Source organism: Oncorhynchus mykiss, chromosome 12 (genome assembly GCF_013265735.2).
Source record: "Oncorhynchus mykiss isolate Arlee chromosome 12, USDA_OmykA_1.1, whole genome shotgun sequence".
Taxonomy (NCBI): domain Eukaryota; kingdom Metazoa; phylum Chordata; class Actinopteri; order Salmoniformes; family Salmonidae; genus Oncorhynchus; species Oncorhynchus mykiss.
This window is the reverse complement of record NC_048576.1, coordinates 5,514,049-5,536,955: the sequence shown is the minus strand read 5'-3', so window position 1 is coordinate 5,536,955 and position 22,907 is coordinate 5,514,049. Positions and strand designations below refer to the sequence as shown.

General features: G+C 40.2%; 1 protein-coding gene across 4 annotated transcripts in view; it reads right to left on the bottom strand.

Annotated features, from left to right (window-relative positions):
• Positions 1 to 632: 632 nt before the first annotated feature.
• The window catches only part of tek (TEK tyrosine kinase, endothelial), a 74,261-nt gene continuing 51,986 nt past the window's right edge, over positions 633 to 22,907 (bottom strand). Inside the window, exons 19-26 of one of the 4 annotated variants that reach the window (XM_036936759.1) lie at positions 22,535 to 22,645; positions 10,100 to 10,290; positions 8,608 to 8,721; positions 7,238 to 7,308; positions 3,467 to 3,507; positions 3,064 to 3,160; positions 2,158 to 2,257; positions 633 to 1,482 (exon numbers count right to left, since the gene is read on the bottom strand). In XM_036936759.1, coding sequence (XP_036792654.1) covers positions 1,408 to 1,482; positions 2,158 to 2,257; positions 3,064 to 3,160; positions 3,467 to 3,507; positions 7,238 to 7,308; positions 8,608 to 8,721; positions 10,100 to 10,290; positions 22,535 to 22,645 — 800 coding nt within the window. In that variant the 3' untranslated portion in view covers positions 633 to 1,407. The other 3 variants (XM_036936760.1, XM_036936761.1, XM_036936762.1) reach the window with 3 other exon arrangements.

The following is a 22,907-nucleotide window of genomic DNA, read 5'->3' as shown; positions in this document are numbered from 1 at the left end:
TAGTGACAGCCCTGTGGACCAGAGACAGCCCTGTGGACCAGAGACTAGGGACAGCCCTGTGGACCAGAGACTAGGGACAGCCCTGTGGACCAGAGACTAGGGACAGCCCTGTGGACCAGAGACTAGGGACAGCCCTGTGGACCAGAGACTAGTGACAGTCCTGTGGACCAGAAACAGCCCTGTGGACCAGAGACTAGGAACAGTCCTGTGGACCAGAGACTAGGAACAGCCCTGTGGACCAGAGACTAGGAACAGACCTGTGGACCAGAGACTAGGAACAGACCTGTGGACCAGAGACTAGAAACAGACCTGTGGACCAGAGACTAGGAACAGACCTGTGGACCCAGACCATAGAGTGACCCAGAGACTAGGAACAGACCTGTAGCAGACAGTAGACCCTGCGAGGAGACCGTGGCGGTAACAGCCAGATATAGACTGGATTTCTACTGGACACTCAACCCAGGACCACTGACCTATCCTGAACTATCTGGATAGAAATAAGGACAGAATAACTCCAGTATTACTGACTTGTGTCATGAAATCATAGTGTACTGCTTGATTATTAGGTGGTGTGCTTTGTTGCAGTCATCTCTTTGAAACATAAAAACAAATAATATCACACAAGTCATACATCACAGATAAGAATTTAATCACAAAACGTTTTATTCATTTTAAGGATACCATCTTCCTAAGTAATGGTTTCTTAAAGACATTTACATCTGATATTACAGCAGGCTGCCATGTATGTTACACTATACAGATGTAGGTTCTTCATTTGATCCCTTTTTTTTGTTGTTGGGAATTTTCTTACACAGCAGAAAATGCAAACTTGTAGTGTATTATTCAAGGTTTAAAAAGGCTTCTACATTTTGTAATTTCCACTTTAAAATGTCAGACTTGATTTGCACCTAATGAAAAATGTATTATAACCCGTGTAATAATTCACATTTCCTGTTGCTGCAGGATTATTTTCCAGCTGTAGAAAACTGGCTCAAATTAAGATACTCCATCTGTAAGGTCAACCGTTACACTGTTGTTATCGGTCAGCCAGCGACTAGCATAGGCTGTGTCCCAAATGGCACTATTCCCTTTCCAGTGCACTACTTTTGACCAGGGCCCCTAGGTAGTGCACTATACAGTATGGGGGAATAGGGTGGACGGTTCATCAAAACAGAAGAATCATCAACAACAACATAAACAACAACTTAGCATCAAGGATTAGCGTTTTGAAAGTCAGTTTATGATTGGACAAAAGTTAGCACATAACTTGGAATACACAATATGTGCAAAATACTAGTCTGTGAATCCCTTGTAAGAGGATTTCTTAAACCATGTAACTTTATAATTCTCCGTACAACGCAGTGGTAGTGGAATACTTGCACTGTAGTTTTTAGGTTTAGCACAAGGTCATCCAGCTTCTTCTGCGGAGCAGTCGATACCGGCATAGGTGAACTTCTCATACAGGGTGGTGTTGACATACGTCTAGAAACAACAGGAAGTGAAATAGTGTTCTGTACTTAATTAACTGATAGAGAAAGCTTGGTGTTGACATACGTCTAGACACAGCAGGAAGAGAATTAGGGTTCTGTACTTAATGAACTGATAGAGAAAGCTTGGTGTTGACATACGTCTAGAAACAACAGGAAGAGAAATAGGGTTCTGTACTTAATGAACTGATAGAGAAAGCTTGGTGTTGACATACGTCTAGAAACAACAGGAAGAGAAATAGGGTTCTGTACTTAATGAACTGATAGAGAAAGCTTGGTGTTGACATATGTCTAGAAACAACAGGAAGAGAAATAGTGTTCTGTACTTAATGAACTGATAGAGAAAGCTTGTGATGGGCTACTGTCATACCCTGTACCTACGTTGTGGCTACTACTTCCTACTGGAACTTCCTACTGGAACTTCCTACTTCCTACTGTAACTTCCTACTTCCTACTGTAACTTCCTACTTCAACTTCCTACCTCCTACTGTATCTTCCTACTTCCTACTGTAACTTCCTACTGGAACTTCCTACTTCCTACTGGAACTTCCTACTGGAACTTCTGACTTCTTACTGGAACTTCCTACTGCTGAATGTCCTATGTGTTTTTAAAAAAATGTATTACCAATGACGGAGTAGATGAATGAGTAAAAAATAAAGTGTGTTTTACCTTCCTCTCCTCCAGCATCCTGTTGAGGGAGACCAGTATCTGTTGAAACGAGGGTCTCTCGTAGGGCTTTTCCCTCCAGCACTGACCCATCAGGTCATACCTGGACAACAACACAGGAGAGGGGTTGAAAATGGATTTAATACATACCGCAAATAACCTTGAATCTGATTTGAACTTATTTTTTATGTTTTTAAAATTGTACCCTTATCATTTCCTTGTTTCCTTCATGCGTATTCTGTGTGTCTCTATATTCTATATGTCTCTATATTCTGTGTGTCTCTATATTCTATATGTCTCTATATTCTGTATCTCTACATTCTGTGTGTCTCTATATTCTCTGATGTCTATATATGTCTCTATATTCTCTGATGTCTCTATAGTCTCTGATCTCTATATTCCCTGATGTCTCTATATTCTCTGATCTCTATATTCTCTGATGTCTCTATATTCTCTGATGTCTCTATATTCTCTGATGTCTCTATATTCTCTGATGTCTCTATATTCTCTGATCTCTATATTCTCTGATGTCTCTATATTCCCCGATCTCTATATTCTCTGATGTCTCTATATTCTCTGATCTCTATATTCTCTGATGTCTCTATATTCTCTGATGTCTCTATATTCTCTGATGTCTCTATATTCTCTGATGTCTCTATATTCTCTGATCTCTATATTCTCTGATGTTTCTTATATTCTCTGATGTCTATATGTCTCTATACTCTCTGATCTCTATATTCTCTGATCTCTATATTCTCTGATGTCTCTATATTCTCTGATGTCTCTATATTCTCTGATGTCTCTATATTCTCTGATGTCTCTATATTCTCTGATCTCTATATTCTCTGATGTCTCTATATTCTCTGATGTCTCTATATTCTCTGATGTCTACATCTCCAGACTACTTACACCTCATCGTCACAGTTGAGGGGTTTCTCCAGCCGGTAGCTCTGAGGGAGTTTCTCATGCAGCTCTGCACACGTCATCCCACAGTACGGAGTACCTCCTGATACACCAGGTCAACACAAAATACACTGTCCATGATAAGACGCACACACTGGACGTATCAGGCTGCATTTCAAATCCATTGGCAATATTGTAGATTATTATCCTGGATGCAAACCTAATTACCCTGAATACAAACCTAATTATCCTGGATACAAACCTTGTTACCCTGGATACAAACCTAATTACCCTGAATACAAACCTAATTACCCTGAATACAAACCTAATTACCCTGGATACAAACCTAATTACCCAGAATACAAACCTAATTACCCTGGATACAAACCTAATTATCCTGAATACAAACCTAAACTGACGATCTCCCAGAGAAGTACACCATAAGACCATCTGGAGAGAGAGAGAAAGAAAAGAGAGAGAGAGAGAGAGAGAAGATAGAAGAGACAAGAAAGAGAGAGAGGGGGAGGAGAGAAGAGACAAGAAAGAGAGAGAGAAAAGAGAGAGAGAGAGAAAAAAGAGAGAGAGAAGAGACAAGAAAGAGAGAGAGGGAGGAGAGAGAGAAGAAAGAACGAGAGAGAAGAGAGAAGTGATATAGATTAAATCTGTGTACACAGTCAGTCCATACAGTGTAAATGTATTTTAGAGTTCTTTCTGCAGTTGTCACTCCCCGTGTTTAGATAGTTTGAGTATTTTAGAGCTGTAATATAACGTTGCTGATAAAGATCAGTATGAAACAGCTTAACGTATTCAGTATGAAACAGCTTAACGTATTCAGTATGAAACAGCTTAACGTATTCAGTATGAAACAGCTTAATGTATTCAGTATGAAACAGCTTAACGTATTCAGTATGAAACAGCTTAACGTATTCAGTATGAAACAGCTTAACGTATTCAGTATGAAACAGCTTAATGTATTCAGTATGAAACAGCTTAACGTATTCAGTATGAAACAGCTTAACGTATTCAGTATGAAACAGCTTAACGTATTCAGTATGAAACAGTTTAACGTATTCAGTATGAAACAGCTTAACGTATTCGGTATGAAACAGCTTAACGTATTCGGTATGAAACAGCTTAACGTATTCAGTATGAAACAGCTTAACGTATTCGGTATGAAACAGCTTAACGTATTCAGTATGAAACAGCTTAACGTATTCGGTATGAAACAGCTTAACGTATTCAGTATGAAACAGCTTAACGTATTCAGTATGAAACAGTTTAATGTATTCAGTATGAAACAGCTTAACGTATTCAGTATGAAACAGCTTAACGTATTCAGTATGAAACAGCTTAACGTATTCAGTATGAAACAGCTTAACGTATTCAGTATGAAACAGCTTAACGTATTCAGTATGAAACAGTTTAACGTATTCAGTATGAAACAGCTTAACGTATTCAGTATGAAACAGCTTAACGTATTCGGTATGAAACAGCTTAACGTATTCGGTATGAAACAGCTTAACGTATTCGGTATGAAACAGCTTAACGTATTCAGTATGAAACAGCTTAACGTATTCAGTATGAAACAGCTTAACGTATTCAGTATGAAACAGCTTAACGTATTCAGTATGAAACAGCTTAACGTATTCGGTATGAAACAGCTTAACGTATTCGGTATGAAACAGCTTAACGTATTCAGTATGAAACAGCTTAACGTATTCAGTATGAAACAGCTTAACGTATTCGGTATGAAACAGCTTAACGTATTCAGTATGAAACAGCTTAACGTATTCGGTATGAAACAGCTTAACGTATTCAGTATGAAACAGCTTAACGTATTCAGTATGAAACAGCTTAACGTATTCAGTATGAAACAGCTTAACGTATTCAGTATGAAACAGCTTAACGTATTCAGTATGAAACAGCTTAACGTATTCAGTATGAAACAGCTTAACGTATTCAGTATGAAACAGCTTAACGTATTCGGTATGAAACAGCTTAACGTATTCAGTATGAAACAGCTTAACGTATTCAGTATGAAACAGCTTAACGTATTCGGTATGAAACAGCTTAACGTATTCAGTATGAAACAGCTTAACGTATTCAGTATGAAACAGCTTAACGTATTCAGTATGAAACAGCTTAACGTATTCGGTATGAAACAGCTTAACGTATTCAGTATGAAACAGCTTAATGTATTCAGTATGAAACAGCTTAACGTATTCGGTATGAAACAGCTTAATGTATTCGGTATGAAACAGCTTAACGTATTCAGTATGAAACAGCTTAACGTATTCAGTATGAAACAGCTTAACGTATTCAGTATGAAACAGCTTAACGTATTCAGTATGAAACAGCTTAACGTATTCAGTATGAAACAGTTTAACGTATTCAGTATGAAACAGCTTAACGTATTCAGTATGAAACAGTTTAACGTATTCAGTATGAAACAGCTTAACGTATTCGGTATGAAACAGCTTAACGTATTCGGTATGAAACAGCTTAACGTATTCAGTATGAAACAGCTTAACGTATTCGGTATGAAACAGCTTAACGTATTCAGTATGAAACAGCTTAACGTATTCAGTATGAAACAGCTTAACGTATTCGGTATGAAACAGCTTAACGTATTCGGTATGAAACAGCTTAACGTATTCGGTATGAAACAGCTTAACGTATTCGGTATGAAACAGCTTAACGTATTCGGTATGAAACAGCTTAACGTATTCGGTATGAAACAGCTTAACGTATTCGGTATGAAACAGCTTAACGTATTCGGTATGAAACAGCTTAACGTATTCGGTATGAAACAGCTTAACGTATTCGGTATGAAACAGCTTAACGTATTCGGTATGAAACAGCTTAACGTATTCAGTATGAAACAGCTTAACGTATTCGGTATGAAACAGCTTAACGTATTCGGTATGAAACGGCTTAACGTATTCAGTATGAAACAGTTTAACGTATTCAGTATGAAACAGCTTAACGTATTCAGTATGAAACAGCTTAACGTATTCAGTATGAAACAGCTTAACGTATTCGGTATGAAACAGCTTGACGTATTCAGTATGAAACAGCTTAACGTATTCAGTATGAAACAGCTTAACGTATTCAGTATGAAACAGCTTAACGTATTCAGTATGAAACAGTTTAATGTATTCAGTATGAAACAGCTTAACGTATTCGGTATGAAACAGCTTAACGTATTCAGTATGAAACAGCTTAATGTATTCAGTATGAAACAGCTTAACGTATTCAGTATGAAACAGCTTAACGTATTCGGTATGAAACAGCTTAACGTATTCAGTATGAAACAGCTTAACGTATTCAGTATGAAACAGCTTAACGTATTCAGTATGAAACAGCTTAACGTATTCAGTATGAAACAGCTTAACGTATTCGGTATGAAACAGCTTAACGTATTCAGTATGAAACAGCTTAACGTATTCGGTATGAAACAGCTTAATGTATTCAGTATGAAACAGCTTAACGTATTCAGTATGAAACAGCTTAACGTATTCAGTATGAAACAGCTTAACGTATTCAGTATGAAACAGCTTAACGTATTCGGTATGAAACAGCTTAACGTATTCAGTATGAAACAGCTTAACGTATTCAGTATGAAACAGCTTAATGTATTCAGTATGAAACAGCTTAACGTATTCAGTATGAAACAGCTTAACGTATTCAGTATGAAACAGCTTAACGTATTCAGTATGAAACAGCTTAACGTATTCAGTATGAAACAGCTTAATGTATTCAGTATGAAACAGCTTAACGTATTCAGTATGAAACAGCTTAACGTATTCAGTATGAAACAGCTTAACGTATTCAGTATGAAACAGCTTAACGTATTCAGTATGAAACAGCTTAACGTATTCAGTATGAAACAGCTTAACGTATTCAGTATGAAACAGCTTAATGTATTCAGTATGAAACAGCTTAACGAATACCTGCATCACTGTTCTGAGAGCTTTGCCGTTACTAAAAGGAGGTTTTTGGGAGCCTTTATTCATGATTTTTCAGGGCCCCCCATAATACGCAACGAGTATGAGGAAGTGATTTGCTGTTTAGGGTAATTTTCACAAAAACTAGGGAAATCACAAAAAAAAGGTGTCTGGACACTTCTAGAACATTACATTCCCATTAAAAAAAAATAGATGAAAGATGCAGTACTCACACGTCACTGTTGGTGGTGTAGACACTGTAGTTCAGTGATTCTATGGCCATCCACCTGACAGGTAACCGTCCCTGTGAGTCACACACAGTAAACACGTCTTTGTCAACAAAGTTTTAGCACCAATAAAGTAATAAAGTAATAATAATTAATAATAATAATAATTTTAATAAAGTAAAAATATGTTTGATGTCCTCTGTGCCCATTTGAATAACCCCTATGATGTAGCTGGAATGAGGAGATAGATGTTCTTCTTCTCTGTTTTTGATGAGATAGATGTTCTTCTTCTCTGTTTTTGATGAGATAGATGTTCTTCTTCTCTGTTTTTGATGAGATAGATGTTCTTCTTCTCTGTTTTTGATGAGATAGATGTTCTTCTTCTCTGTTTTTGATGAGATAGATGTTCTTCTTCTCTGTTTTTGATGAGATAGATGTTCTTCTTCTCTGTTTTTGATGAGATAGATGTTCTTCTTCTCTGTTTTTGATGAGATAGATGTTCTTCTTCTCTGTTTTTGATGAGAGAGATGTTCTTCTTCTCTGTTTTTGATGAGATAGATGTTCTTCTTCTCTGTTTTTGATGAGAGAGATGTTCTTCTTCTCTGTTTTTGATGAGATAGATGTTCTTCTTCTCTGTTTTTGATCAGATAGATGTTCTTCTTCTCTGTTTTTGATGAGATAGATGTTCTTCTTCTCTGTTTTTGATGAGATAGATGTTCTTCTTCTCTGTTTTTGATGAGATAGATGTTCTTCTTCTCTGTTTTTGATGAGAGAGATGTTCTTCTTCTCTGTTTTTGATGAGATAGATGTTCTTCTTCTCTGTTTTTGTTTTATTATTTCACTGCCATACTGTGTTCCATCTTGTCCAGCCATCTTGTCTCAAGAGGACCACAATGGAAATAAGTTCCAGACTGTATTTTGTGTTATCCTCCATGATTTAACAATGGAAATAAGTCCCAGACTGTATAGTGTGTTATCCTCCATGATTTAACAATGGAAATAAGTCCCAGACTGTATAGTGTATTATCCTCCATGATTTAACAGTGGAAATAAGTCCCAGACTGTATTGTGTGTTATCCTCCATGATTTAACAATGGAAATAAGTCCCAGACTGTATTGTGTGTTATCCTCTATGGTTTTATTCATGTGCATGTATAGATTTGAAGTTTTATGTGTGCTTGTTTTTTTTTTAATTGTCGAATTAATAAACTAAACCAAAGCTAAGATAGTGGGCAGCCCAGGCGTGTCCCTCTCCCCAACTGAAAGATAGGCTTCTGTTTGTGACCACAGCGGTCTGAGAGGATCATATGATTTCATAGTATAAAACCCTTGTGATTTACGTTGACATTAAATTTGTCAGCTTCAGAGACTCTTACCATCGTCTTCTTCACATAGACCTCCTGACCTCTGGACAGACCAAAGTCGGCTATCTTGGCCACAAAGTTGTCTCCCACCAGGATGTTCCTGGCTGCCAGGTCTCTGTGGATGAACTAGAAATCACAAGAGATCTGATTAGAATATACAACTCACAAGAATAAATCCCACAGTATGTGCAACGTTAATGGGATTTTATGACTAAAAGCACACTCTCTTGTCTCTGGGATCTGAAACATAAAAAAAGGCACTGACCTAGCCTGGTCCCAGATCAGTTTGGGCTGTTCCTAGCCTGGTCCCAGATCAGTTTGGGCTGTACCTAGCTGGGTCCCAGATCAGTTTGGGCTGTTCCTAGCCTGGTCCCAGATCAGTTTGGGCTGTTCCTAGCCTGGTCCCAGATCAGTTTGGGCTGTTCCTAGCCTGGTCCCAGATCAGTTTGGGCTGTTCCTAGCCTGGTCCCAGATCAGTTTGGGCTGTACCTAGCCTGGTCCCAGATTAGTTTGGAATGTACCTAACCTGGTCCCAGGTCAGTTTGGGCTGTATCTAACCTGGTCCCAGATTAGTTTGGGCTGTACCTAGCCTGGTCCCAGGTCAGTTTTGGCTGTTCCTAGCCTGGTCCCAGGTCAGTTTGGGCTGTACCTAGCCTGGTCCCAGATTAGTTTGGGCTGTACCTAGCCTGGTCCCAGATCAGTTTGGGCTGTACCTAGCCTGGTCCCAGGTCAGTTTGGGCTGTACCTAGCCTGGTCCCAGATTAGTTTGGGCTGTACCTAGCCTGGTCCCAGATCAGTTTGGGCTGTACCTAGCCTGGTCCCAGGTCAGTTTGGGCTGTACCTAGCCTGGTCCCAGATTAGTTTGGGCTGTACCTAGCCTGGTCCCAGAATAGTCTGGGCTGTACCTAGCCTGGTCCCAGATCAGTTTGGGCTGTACCTAGCCTGGTCACATACCAGTTTGGTCTATACCTTGGGCCACATCTTCAGTACTGACCTGTTTCTGAGCCAGGTAGTCCATGCCCCGGGCCACATCTTCAGTACTGACCTGTTTCTGAGCCAGGTAGTCCACGCCTCGGGCCACATCTTCAGTACTGACCTGTTTCTGAGCCAGGTAGTCCATGCCTCGGGCCACATCTTCAGTACTGACCTGTTTCTGAGCCAGGTAGTCCACGCCTCAGTCCACATCTTCAGTACTGACCTGTTTCTGAGCCAGGTAGTCCATGCCTCGGGCCACATCTTCAGTACTGACCTGTTTCTGAGCCAGGTAGTCCACGCCTCGGTCCACATCTTCAGTACTGACCTGTTTCTAAGCCAGGTAGTCCACGCCTCAGTCCACATCTTCAGTACTGACCTGTTTCTAAGCCAGGTGGTCCACGCCTCGGGCCACATCTTCAGTACTGACCTGTTTCTAAGCCAGGTAGTCCACGCCTCGGGCCACATCTTCAGTACTGACCTGTTTCTGAGCCAGGTAGTCCACGCCCCGGGCCACATCTTCAGTACTGACCTGTTTCTGAGCCAGGTAGTCCATGCCTCGGGCCACATCGGCAGCAAAGTGGAGCAGCTGTTGTGAGGTGAGGGTGGAGGCGGTGCTGTTGGCGATAGCGAAGGCCGGGTCAGTCTCCAACACTCTGCTCTTCCTCAGGAAGTCCAACAGGTTACCGTGAGGGGCGAACTCTATGGCCAGGTACAGGTAACCTGGAGACATGGTAGAAAAACCTGGTTAATAATATTATATATAACTTTACTCTATGGCTAGTTAGAGATACCCTGTCCAAGAGGGGGGGGGACTCTATGGTCAGGTACAGATACCCTGATGAGAGGTAACAGAGAGAGGTGGGTAACATTATATCAGCTTGCCTTGAGGGGGGGGGGACTCTATGGTCAGGTACAGATACCCTGATGAGAGGTAACAGAGAGAGGTGGGTAACATTAGGTACATATACCCTGATGAGAGGTAACAGAGAGAGGTGGGTAACATTAGGTACAGATACCCTGATGAGAGGTAACAGAGAGAGGTGGGTAACATTAGGTACATATACCCTGATGAGAGGTAACAGAGAGAGGTGGGTAACATTAGGTACAGATACCCTGATGAGAGGTAACAGAGAGAGGTGGGTAACATTAGGTACAGATACCCTGATGAGAGGTAACAGAGAGAGGTGGGTAACATTAGGTACAGATACCCTGATGAGAGGTAACAGAGAGAGGTGGGTAACATTAGGTACATATACCCTGATGAGAGGTAACAGAGAGAGGTGGGTAACATTAGGTACATATACCCTGATGAGAGGTAACAGAGAGAGGTGGGTAACATTAGGTACATATACCCTGATGAGAGGTAACAGAGAGAGGTGGGTAACATTAGGTACATATACCCTGATGAGAGGTAACAGAGAGAGGTGGGTAACATTAGGTACATATACCCTGATGAGAGGTAACAGAGAGAGGTGGGTAACATTAGGTACATATACCCTGATGAGAGGTAACAGAGAGAGGTGGGTAACATTAGGTACATATACCCTGATGAGAGGTAACAGAGAGAGGTGGGTAACATTAGGTGCATATACCCTGATGAGAGGTAACAGAGAGAGGTGGGTAACATTAGGTACATATACCCTGATGAGAGGTAACAGAGAGAGGTGGGTAACATTAGGTACATATACCCTGATGAGAGGTAACAGAGAGGTGGGTAACATTAGGTACATATACCCTGATGAGAGGTAACAGAGAGAGGTGGGTAACATTAGGTACATATACCCTGATGAGAGGTAACAGAGAGAGGTGGGTAACATTAGGTACATATACCCTGATGAGAGGTAACAGAGAGAGGTGGGTAACATTAGGTACAGATACCCTGATGAGAGGTAACAGAGAGAGGTGGGTAACATTAGGTACATATACCCTGATGAGAGGTAACAGAGAGAGGTGGGTAACATTAGGTACATATACCCTGATGAGAGGTAACAGAGAGAGGTGGGTAACATTAGGTACATATACCCTGATGAGAGGTAACAGAGAGAGGTGGGTAACATTAGGTACATATACCCTGATGAGAGGTAACAGAGAGAGGTGGGTAACATTAGGTACATATACCCTGATGAGAGGTAACAGAGAGAGGTGGGTAATATTAGGTACATATACCCTGATGAGAGGTAACAGAGAGAGGTGGGTAACATTAGGTACATATACCCTGATGAGAGGTAACAGAGAGAGGTGGGTAACATTAGGTACATATACCCTGATGAGAGGTAACAGAGAGAGGTGGGTAACATTAGGTACATATACCCTGATGAGAGGTAACAGAGAGAGGTGGGTAACATTAGGTACATATACCCTGATGAGAGGTAACAGAGAGAGGTGGGTAACATTAGGTACATATACCCTGATGAGAGGTAACAGAGAGAGGTGGGTAACATTAGGTACAGATACCCTGATGAGAGGTAACAGAGAGAGGTGGGTAACATTAGGTACATATACCCTGATGAGAGGTAACAGAGAGAGGTGGGTAACATTAGGTACATATACCCTGATGAGAGGTAACAGAGAGAGGTGGGTAACATTAGGTACATATACCCTGATGAGAGGTAACAGAGAGAGGTGGGTAACATTAGGTACATATACCCTGATGAGAGGTAACAGAGAGAGGTGGGTAACATTAGGTACATATACCCTGATGAGAGGTAACAGAGAGAGGTGGGTAACATTAGGTACATATACCCTGATGAGAGGTAACAGAGAGAGGTGGGTAACATTAGGTACATATACCCTGATGAGAAGTAACAGAGAGAGGTGGGTAACATTAGGTACATATACCCTGATGAGAGGCGGGTATTTCTGTCATCTGTTTGACTGTCACTTTGTCTTTTAAATGGAATGATTGACCTCCATTATTCCTCTTCTAATAGTATTACCACGGGACATGCAACAGCCCACTAAAACCCATCTGATCAACAGTAAAACCCATCTGATCAACAGTAAAACCCATCTGATCAACAGTAAACCCCATCTGATCAACAGTAAAAACCCATCTGATCAACAGTAAAACACATCTGATCAACAGTAAAACCCATCTGATCAACAGTAAAACCCATCTGATCAACAGTAAAACCCATCTGATCAACAGTAAAAACCCATCTGATCAACAGTAAAACCCATCTGATCAACAGTAAAACCCATCTGATCAACAGTCAAACCCATCTGATCAACAGTAAAAACCCATCTGATCAACAGTAAACCCCATCTGATCAACAGTAAACACCATCTGATCAACAGCAAAACCCATCTGATCAACAGTCAAACCCATCTGATCAACAGTCAAACCCATCTGATCAACAGTAAAACCCATCTGATCAACAGCAAAACCCATCTGATCAACAGTAAAACCCATCTGATCAACAGTAAAACCCATCTGATCAACAGTAAAACCCATCTGATCAACAGTTAAAACCCATCTGATCAACAGTAAAACCCATCTGATCAACAGTAAAACCCATCTGATCAACAGTAAAAACCCATCTGATCAACAGTAAAACCCATCTGATCAACAGTAAAACCCATCTGATCAACAGCAAAACCCATCTGATCAACAGTAAAACCCATCTGATCAACAGTAAAACCCATCTGATCAACAGTAAAAACCCATCTGATCAACAGTAAAAACCCATCTGATCAACAGTAAAACCCATCTGATCAACAGCAAAACCCATCTGATCAAAAGTAAAACCCATCTGATCAACAGTAAAACCCATCTGATCAACAGTAAAACCCATCTGATCAACAGCAAAACCCATCTGATCAACAGTAAAACCCATCTGATCAACAGTAAAACCCATCTGATCAACAGCCCACTAAAACCCATCTGATCAACAGTAAAACCCATCTGATCAACAGTAAAAACCCATCTGATCAACAGTAAAACCCATCTGATCAACAGTAAAACCCATCTGATCAACAGTAAAAACCCATCTGATCAACAGTAAAACCCATCTGATCAACAGTAAAACCCATCTGATCAACAGTAAAACCCATCTGATCAACAGTAAAACCCATCTGATCAACAGTAAAACCCATCTGATCAACAGTAAAAACCCATCTGATCAACAGTAAAAACCCATCTGATCAACAGTAAAAACCATCTGATCAACAGTCAAACCCATCTGATCAACAGGAAAACCCATCTGATCAACAGTAAAACCCATCTGATCAACAGTAAAACCCATCTGATAAACACTAAAACCCATCTGATCAACAGTAAAACCCATCTGATCAACAGTAAAAACCCATCTGATCAACAGTAAAACCCATCTGATCAACAGCAAAACCCATCTGATCAACAGTAAAACCCATCTGATCAACAGTAAAAACCCATCTGATCAACAGTAAAACCCATCTGATCAACAGTAAAACCCATCTGATCAACAGTAAAACCCATCTGATCAACACTAAAACCCATCTGATCAACAGTAAAACCCATCTGATCAACAGTAAAATCCCATCTGATCAACAGTAAAACCCATCTGATCAACAGTAAAACCCATCTGATCAACAGTAAAAACCCATCTGATCAACAGTAAAACCCATCTGATCAACAGTTAAAACCCATCTGATCAACAGCAAAACCCATCTGATCAACAGCCCACTAAAACCCATCTGATCAACAGTTAAAACCCATCTGATCAACAGTAAACACCCATCTGATCAACAGTAAAAACCCATCTGATCAACAGTAAAACCCATCTGATCAACAGTAAAACCCATCTGATCAACAGCAAAACCCATCTGATCAACAGCAAAACCCATCTGATCAACAGTAAAACCCATCTGATCAACAGCCCAGCAAAAACCCATCTGATCAACAGTAAACCCCATCTGATCAACAACAAAACCCATCTGATCAACAGCCCACTAAAACCCATCTGATCAACAATAAAACCCATCAGATCAACAGTAAAAACCCATCTGATCAACAGTAAAACCCATCTGATAAAAGTCAAACCCATCTGATCAACAGTAAAACCCATCTGATAAAAGTCAAACCCATCTGATCAACAGTAAAAACCCATCTGATCAACAGTCAAACCCATCTGATCAACAGTAAAAACCCATCTGATCAACAGTAAAAACCCATCTGATCAACAGTAAAACCCATCTGATAAAAGTCAAACCCATCTGATCAACAGTAAAAACCCATCTGATCAACAGTAAACCCCATCTGATCAACAGTAAAACCCATCTGATCAACAGTAAACCCCATCTGATCAACAGTAAAAACCCATCTGATCAACAGTAAAACCTATCTGATCAACAGTAAAACCCATCTGATAAAAGTCAAACCCATCTGATCAACAGTAAAAACCCATCTGATCAACAGTCAAACCCATCTGATCAACAGTAAAAACCCATCTGATCAACAGTAAAAACCCATCTGATCAACAGTAAAACCCATCTGATAAAAGTCAAACCCATCTGATCAACAGTAAAAACCCATCTGATCAACATTAAACCCCATCTGATCAACAGTAAAACCCATCTGATCAACAGTAAACCCCATCTGATCAACAGTAAACCCCATCTGATCAACAGTAAAACCCATCTGATCAACAGCAAAACCCATCTGATCAACAGCAAAACCCATCTGATCAACAGTAAAACCCATCTGATCAATAGTAAAAACCCATCTGATCAACAGTAAAACCCATCTGATCAACAGTAAAAACCCATCTGATCAGTAGTAAAAACCCATCTGATCAACAGTAAAAACCCATCTGATCAACAGTAAAACCCATCTGATCAACAGTAAAAACCCATCTGATCAACAGTCAAACCCATCTGATCAACAGTAAAACCCATCTGATCAACAGAAAAACCCATCTGATCAACAGTAAAAACCCATCTGATCAACAGTCAAACCCATCTGATCAACAGTAAAACCCATCTGATCAACAGTAAAACCCATCTGATCAACAGCAAAACCCATCTGATCAACAGTCAAACCCATCTGATCAACAGTAAAAACCCATCTGATCAACAGTCAAACCCATCTGATCAACAGTAAAACCCATCTGATCAACAGCAAAACCCAGCTGATCAACAGCAAAACCCATCTGATCAACAGTAAACCCCATCTGATCAACAACAAAACCCATCTGATCAACAGTAAAACCCATCTGATAAAAGTCAAACCCATCTGATCAACAGTAAAACCCATCTGATCAACAGCAAAACCCATCTGATCAACAGTAAAAACCCATCTGATCAACAGTAAAACCCATCTGATCAACAGTAAAACCCATCTGATCAACAACAAAACCCATCTGATCAACAGTAAAACCCATCTGATAAAATTCAAACCCATCTGATCAACAGCAAAACCCATCTGATCAACAGTAAAACCCATCTGATCAACAGTAAAACCTATCTGATCAACAGCCAAACCAATCTGATCAACAGCCCAGCAAAAACCCATCTGATCAACAGTAAAACCCATCTGATCAACAGCAAAACCCATCTGATCAACAGTAAAAACCCATCTGATCAACAGTAAAACCCATCTGATCAACAGTCAAACCCATCTGATCAACAGTCAAACCCATCTGATCAACAGCAAAACCCATCTGATCAACAGTAAAACCCATCTGATCAACAGTAAACACCCATCTGATCAACAGTAAAACCCAACTGATCAACAGCAAAACCCATCTGATCAACAGTAAAACCCATCTGATCAACAGTAAAAACCCATCTGATCAACAGTAAAATCCATCTGATCAACAGTAAACACCATCTGATCAACAGTAAAACCCATCTGATCAACAGTAAACACCATCTGATCAACAGCAAAACCCATCTGATCAACAGTAAAACCCATCTGATCAACAGCAAACCCATCTGATCAACAGTAAAAACCCATCTGATCAACAGTCAAACCCATCTGATCAACAGTCAAACCCATCTGATCAACAGTAAAAACCCATCTGATCAACAGTAAAAACCCATCTGATCAACAGTAAAACCCATCTGATCAACAGTCGAACCCATCTGATCAACAGTCAAACCCATCTGATCAACAGGAAAACCCATCTGATCAACAGCAAAACCCATCTGATCAACAGTAAAACCCATCTGATCAACAGTAAACACCCATCTGATCAACAGTAAAACCCATCTGATCAACAGTAAAAACCCATCTGATCAACAGTAAAAACCCATCTGATCAACAGTAAAACCCATCTGATCAACAGTAAAACCCATCTGATCAACAGTAAAACCCATCTGATCAACAGCAAAACCCATCTGATCAACAGTAAAACCCATCTGATCAACAGCCCAGCAAAAACCCATCTGATCAACAGTAAAACCCATCTGATCAACAGTAAAACCCATCTGATCAACAGTAAAACCCATCTGATCAACAGTAAAACCCATCTGATCAACAGTAAACCCCATCTGAACCACAGTAAAACCCATCTGATCAACAGTAAAAACCCATCTGATCAACAGTAAAAACCCATCTGATCAACAGTAAAACCCATCTGATCAACAGTAAAACCCATCTGATCAACAGTAAAAACCCATCTGATCAACAGTAAAAACCCATCTGATCAACAGTAAAAACCCATCTGATCAACAGTAAAACCCATCTGATCAACAGTCGAACCCATCTGATCAACAGGAAAACCCATCTGATCAACAGCAAAACCCATCTGATCAACAGTAAAACCCATCTGATCAACAGTAAACACCCATCTGATCAACAGTAAAACCCATCTGATCAACAGTAAAAACCCATCTGATCAACAGTAAAAACCCATCTGATCAACAGTAAAACCCATCTGATCAACAGTAAAACCCATCTGATCAACAGTAAAACCCATCTGATCAACAGTAAAACCCATCTGATCAACAGTAAAAACCCATCTGATCAACAGCAAAACCCATCTGATCAACAGTAAAACCCATCTGATCAACAGTAAAACCCATCTGATCAACAGTAAAAACCCATCTGATCAACAGTAAAAACCCATCTGATCAACAGTAAAAACCCATCTGATCAACAGTAAAACCCATCTGATCAACAGTCGAACCCATCTGATCAACAGTAAAACCCATCTGATCAACAGCAAAACCCATCTGATCAACAGTAAAACCCATCTGCTCAACAGTAAAACCCATCTGATCAACAGCCCAGCAAAAACCCATCTGATCAACAGTAAAACCCATCTGATCAACAGTAAAACCCATCTGATCAACAGTAAAACCCATCTGATCAACAGCCAAACCCATCTGCTCAACAGTAAAACCCAGCTGATCAACAGCAAAACCCATCTGATCAACAGTAAAACCCATCAGATCAACAGTAAACCCCATCTGATCAACAGTAAAACCCATCTGATCAACAGCCCAGTAAAACCCATCTGATCAACAGCCCAGTAAAACCCATCTGATCAACAGTCAAACCCATTTGATCAACAGTAAAACCCATCTGATCATCAGTAAAACCCATCAGATCATCAGTAAAACCCATCTGATCAACAGTAAAACCCATCTGATCAACAGCCAAACCCATCTGCTCAACAGTAAAACCCAGCTGATCAACAGCAAAACCCATCTGATCAACAGTAAAACCCATCTGATCAACAGCCCAGTAAAACCCATCTGATCAACAGTAAAAACCCATCTGATCAACAGTAAAACCCATCTGATCAACAGTAAAACCCATCTGATCAACAGTAAAACCCATCTGATCAACACTAAAACCCATCTGATCAACAGTAAAACCCATCTGATCAACAGTAAAAACCCATCTGATCAACAGTAAAACCCATCTGATCAACAGCCCAGTAAAACCCATCTGATCAACAGTAAAAACCCATCTGATCAACAGTAAAAACCCATCTGATCAACAGTAAAACCCATCTGATCAACAGCAAAACCCATCTGATCAACAGTAAAACCCATCTGATCAACAGTAAAACCCATCTGATCAACAGTAAAACCCATCTGATCAACAGTAAAAACCCATCTGATCAACAGTAAAAACCATCTGATCAACAGTAAAAACCCATCTGATCAACAGTAAAACCCATCTGATCAACAGTAAAACCCATCTGATCAACAGTAAAAACCCATCTGATCAACAGTAAAACCCATCTGATCAACAGTAAAAACCCATCTGATCAACAGTAAACACCATCTGATCAACAGCAAAACCCATCTGATCAACAGTAAAAACCCATCTGATCAACAGTAAACACCATCTGATCAACAGTAAAAACCCATCTGATCAACAGTAAACACCATCTGATCAACAGCAAAACCCATCTGATCAACAGTAAAAACCCATCTGATCAACAGTAAAAACCCATCTGATCAACAGTAAAAACCCATCTGATCAACAGTAAACACCATCTGATCAACAGCAAAACCCATCTGATCAACAGTAAAACCCATCTGATCAACAGTAAAAACCCATCTGATCAACAGTAAAAACCCATCTGATCAACAGTAAAACCCATCTGATCAACAGTAAAACCCATCTGATCAACAGTAAAAACCCATCTGATCAACAGTAAAACCCATCTGATCAACAGTAAAAACCCATCTGATCAACAGTAAAAACCCATCTGATCAACAGTAAAACCCATCTGATCAACAGTAAAACCCATCTGATCAACAGTAAAAACCCATCTGATCAACAGTAAAAACCCATCTGATCAACAGTAAAAACCCATCTGATCAACAGCAAAACCCATCTGATCAATAGCAAAACCTATCTGATCAACAGTAAAACCCATCTGATCAACAGTAAAACCCATCTGATCAACAGTAAAAACCCATCTGATCAACAGCAAAACCCATCTGATCAACAGCAAAACCTATCTGATCAACAGTAAAACCCATCTGATCAACAGTAAAAACCCATCTGATCAACAGCCCAGTAAAACCCATCTGATCAACAGTAAAACCCATCTGCTCAACAGTAAAACCCATCTGATCAACTGCCCAGTAAAACCCATCTGATCAACAGTAAAACCCATCTGCTCAACAGTAAAACCCATCTGATCAACAGCCCAGTAAAACCCATCTGATCAACAGTAAAACCCATCTGCTCAACAGTAAACACCATCTGATCAACAGTAAAAACCCATCTGATCAACAGTAAAACCCATCTGATCAACAGTAAAAACCCATCTGATCAACAGCCCAGTAAAACCCATCTGATCAACAGTAAAACCCATCTGCTCAACAGTAAAACCCATCTGATCAACAGTAAAAACCCATCTGATCAACAGTAAAACCCATCTGATCAACAGCCCAGTAAAACCCATCTGATCAACAGTAAAAACCCATCTGATCAACAGCCCAGTAAAACCCATCTGATCAACAGTAAAACCCATCTGCTCAACAGTAAAACCCATCTGATCAACAGCCCACTAAAACCCATCTGATCAATAGTAAAAACCCATCTGATCAACAGTAAAACCCATCTGCTCAACAGTAAAACCCATCTGATCAACAGCCCAGTAAAACCCATCTGATCAACAGCCCAGTAAAACCCATCTGATCAACAGCCCAGTAAAACCCATCTGCTCAACAGTAAAACCCATCTGATCAACAGCCCAGTAAAACCCATCTGATCAACAGCCCACTAAAACCCATCTGATCAACAGTAAAAACCCATCTGATCAACAGTAAAAACCCATCTGATCAACAGTAAAACCCATCTGATCAACAGTAAAACCCATCTGCTCAACAGTAAAACCCATCTGATCAACAGCCCAGTAAAACCCATCTGATCAACAGCCCAGTAAAAACCCATCTGATCAACAGTAAAACCCATCTGATCAACAGTAAAACCCATCTGATCAACAGTAAAAACCCATCTGATCAACAGTAAAAACCCATCTGATCAACAGTAAAAACCCATCTGATCAACAGCCCACTAAAACCCATCTGATCAACAGTAAAACCCATCTGATCAACAGTAAAAACCCATCTGATCAACAGTAAAAACCCATCTGATCAACAGCAAAACCCATCTGATCAACAGTAAAACCCATCTGATCAACAGCAAAACCCATCTGATCAACAGTAAAAACCCATCTGATCAACAGTAAAAACCCATCTGATCAACAGCAAAACCCATCTGATCAACAGTAAAACCCATCTGATCAACAGTAAAAACCCATCTGATCAACAGTAAAAACCCATCTGATCAACAGCAAAACCCATCTGATCAACAGCAAAACCTATCTGATCAACAGTAAAACCCATCTGATCAACAGTAAAAACCCATCTGATCAACAGCCCAGTAAAACCCATCTGATCAACAGTAAAACCCATCTGCTCAACAGTAAAACCCATCTGATCAACAGCCCAGTAAAACCCATCTGATCAACAGTAAAACCCATCTGCTCAACAGTAAAACCCATCTGATCAACAGCCCAGTAAAACCCATCTGATCAACAGTAAAACCCATCTGCTCAACAGTAAACACCATCTGATCAACAGTAAAAACCCATCTGATCAACAGTAAAACCCATCTGATCAACAGTAAAAACCCATCTGATCAACAGCCCAGTAAAACCCATCTGATCAACAGTAAAACCCATCTGCTCAACAGTAAAACCCATCTGATCAACAGTAAAAACCCATCTGATCAACAGTAAAACCCATCTGATCAACAGCCCAGTAAAACCCATCTGATCAACAGTAAAAACCCATCTGATCAACAGCCCAGTAAAACCCATCTGATCAACAGTAAAACCCATCTGCTCAACAGTAAAACCCATCTGATCAACAGCCCAGTAAAACCCATCTGATCAACAGCCCACTAAAACCCATCTGATCAATAGTAAAAACCCATCTGATCAACAGTAAAACCCATCTGCTCAACAGTAAAACCCATCTGATCAACAGCCCAGTAAAACCCATCTGATCAACAGCCCAGTAAAACCCATCTGATCAACAGCCCAGTAAAACCCATCTGCTCAACAGTAAAACCCATCTGATCAACAGCCCAGTAAAACCCATCTGATCAACAGCCCACTAAAACCCATCTGATCAACAGTAAAAACCCATCTGATCAACAGTAAAAACCCATCTGATCAACAGTAAAACCCATCTGATCAACAGTAAAACCCATCTGCTCAACAGTAAAACCCATCTGATCAACAGCCCAGTAAAACCCATCTGACCAACAGCCCAGTAAAAACCCATCTGATCAACAGTAAAACCCATCTGATCAACAGTAAAACCCATCTGATCAACAGTAAAAACCCATCTGATCAACAGTAAAAACCCATCTGATCAACAGTAAAAACCCATCTGATCAACAGCCCACTAAAACCCATCTGATCAACAGTAAAACCCATCTGATCAACAGTAAAAACCCATCTGATCAACAGTAAAAACCCATCTGATCAACAGCAAAACCCATCTGATCAACAGTAAAACCCATCTGATCAACAGCAAAACCCATCTGATCAACAGTAAAAACCCATCTGATCAACAGTAAAAACCCATCTGATCAACAGCAAAACCCATCTGATCAACAGTAAAAACCCATCTGATCAACAGCAAAACCCATCTGATCAACAGTAAAACCCATCTGATCAACAGCAAAACCCATCTGATCAACAATAAAACCCATCTGATCAACAGCCCACTAAAACCCATCTGATCAACAGTAAAAACCCATCTGATCAACAGTAAAAACCCATCTGATCAACAGTAAAAACCCATCTGATCAACAGCAAAACCCATCTGATCAACAGTAAAACCCATCTGATCAACAGTAAAACCCATCTGATCAACAGCCCACTAAAACCCATCTGATCAACAGTAAAAACCCATCTGATCAACAGCCCAGTAAAACCCATCTGAGAGATGTTTGTATTGTACCTCTGTGTTCATCATAACAACATTATTGTTATATTACCTCTGTGTTCACAGGCCCCCAGTAGATTGATGATGTTGGGGTGGTGGCCCAGTTTACACAGCACTTCCAGCTCCCCTGCAAAGTCCCTGTGGTCGTCTTTAGAGGCATACTCTGTGGGACACACACACACCCACAAGACATACACACACACACACACACAGAGTTGTGACACTAAAATCAAAGTCCCTGTGGTCGTCTTTTAGAGGCATACTCTGTCAGACACACAAATCACTGACTGTGCCTTTAAGTCTCAGAAATATACCAAGGTTGTGTCTTCTAGGATCGCTATCGATGGGGAGACATTCAATCTATTAATTCAGTGATTCATTCATTCCTGAATTCCCCCATCCATTTCAGTCCATTCAAACGTCCA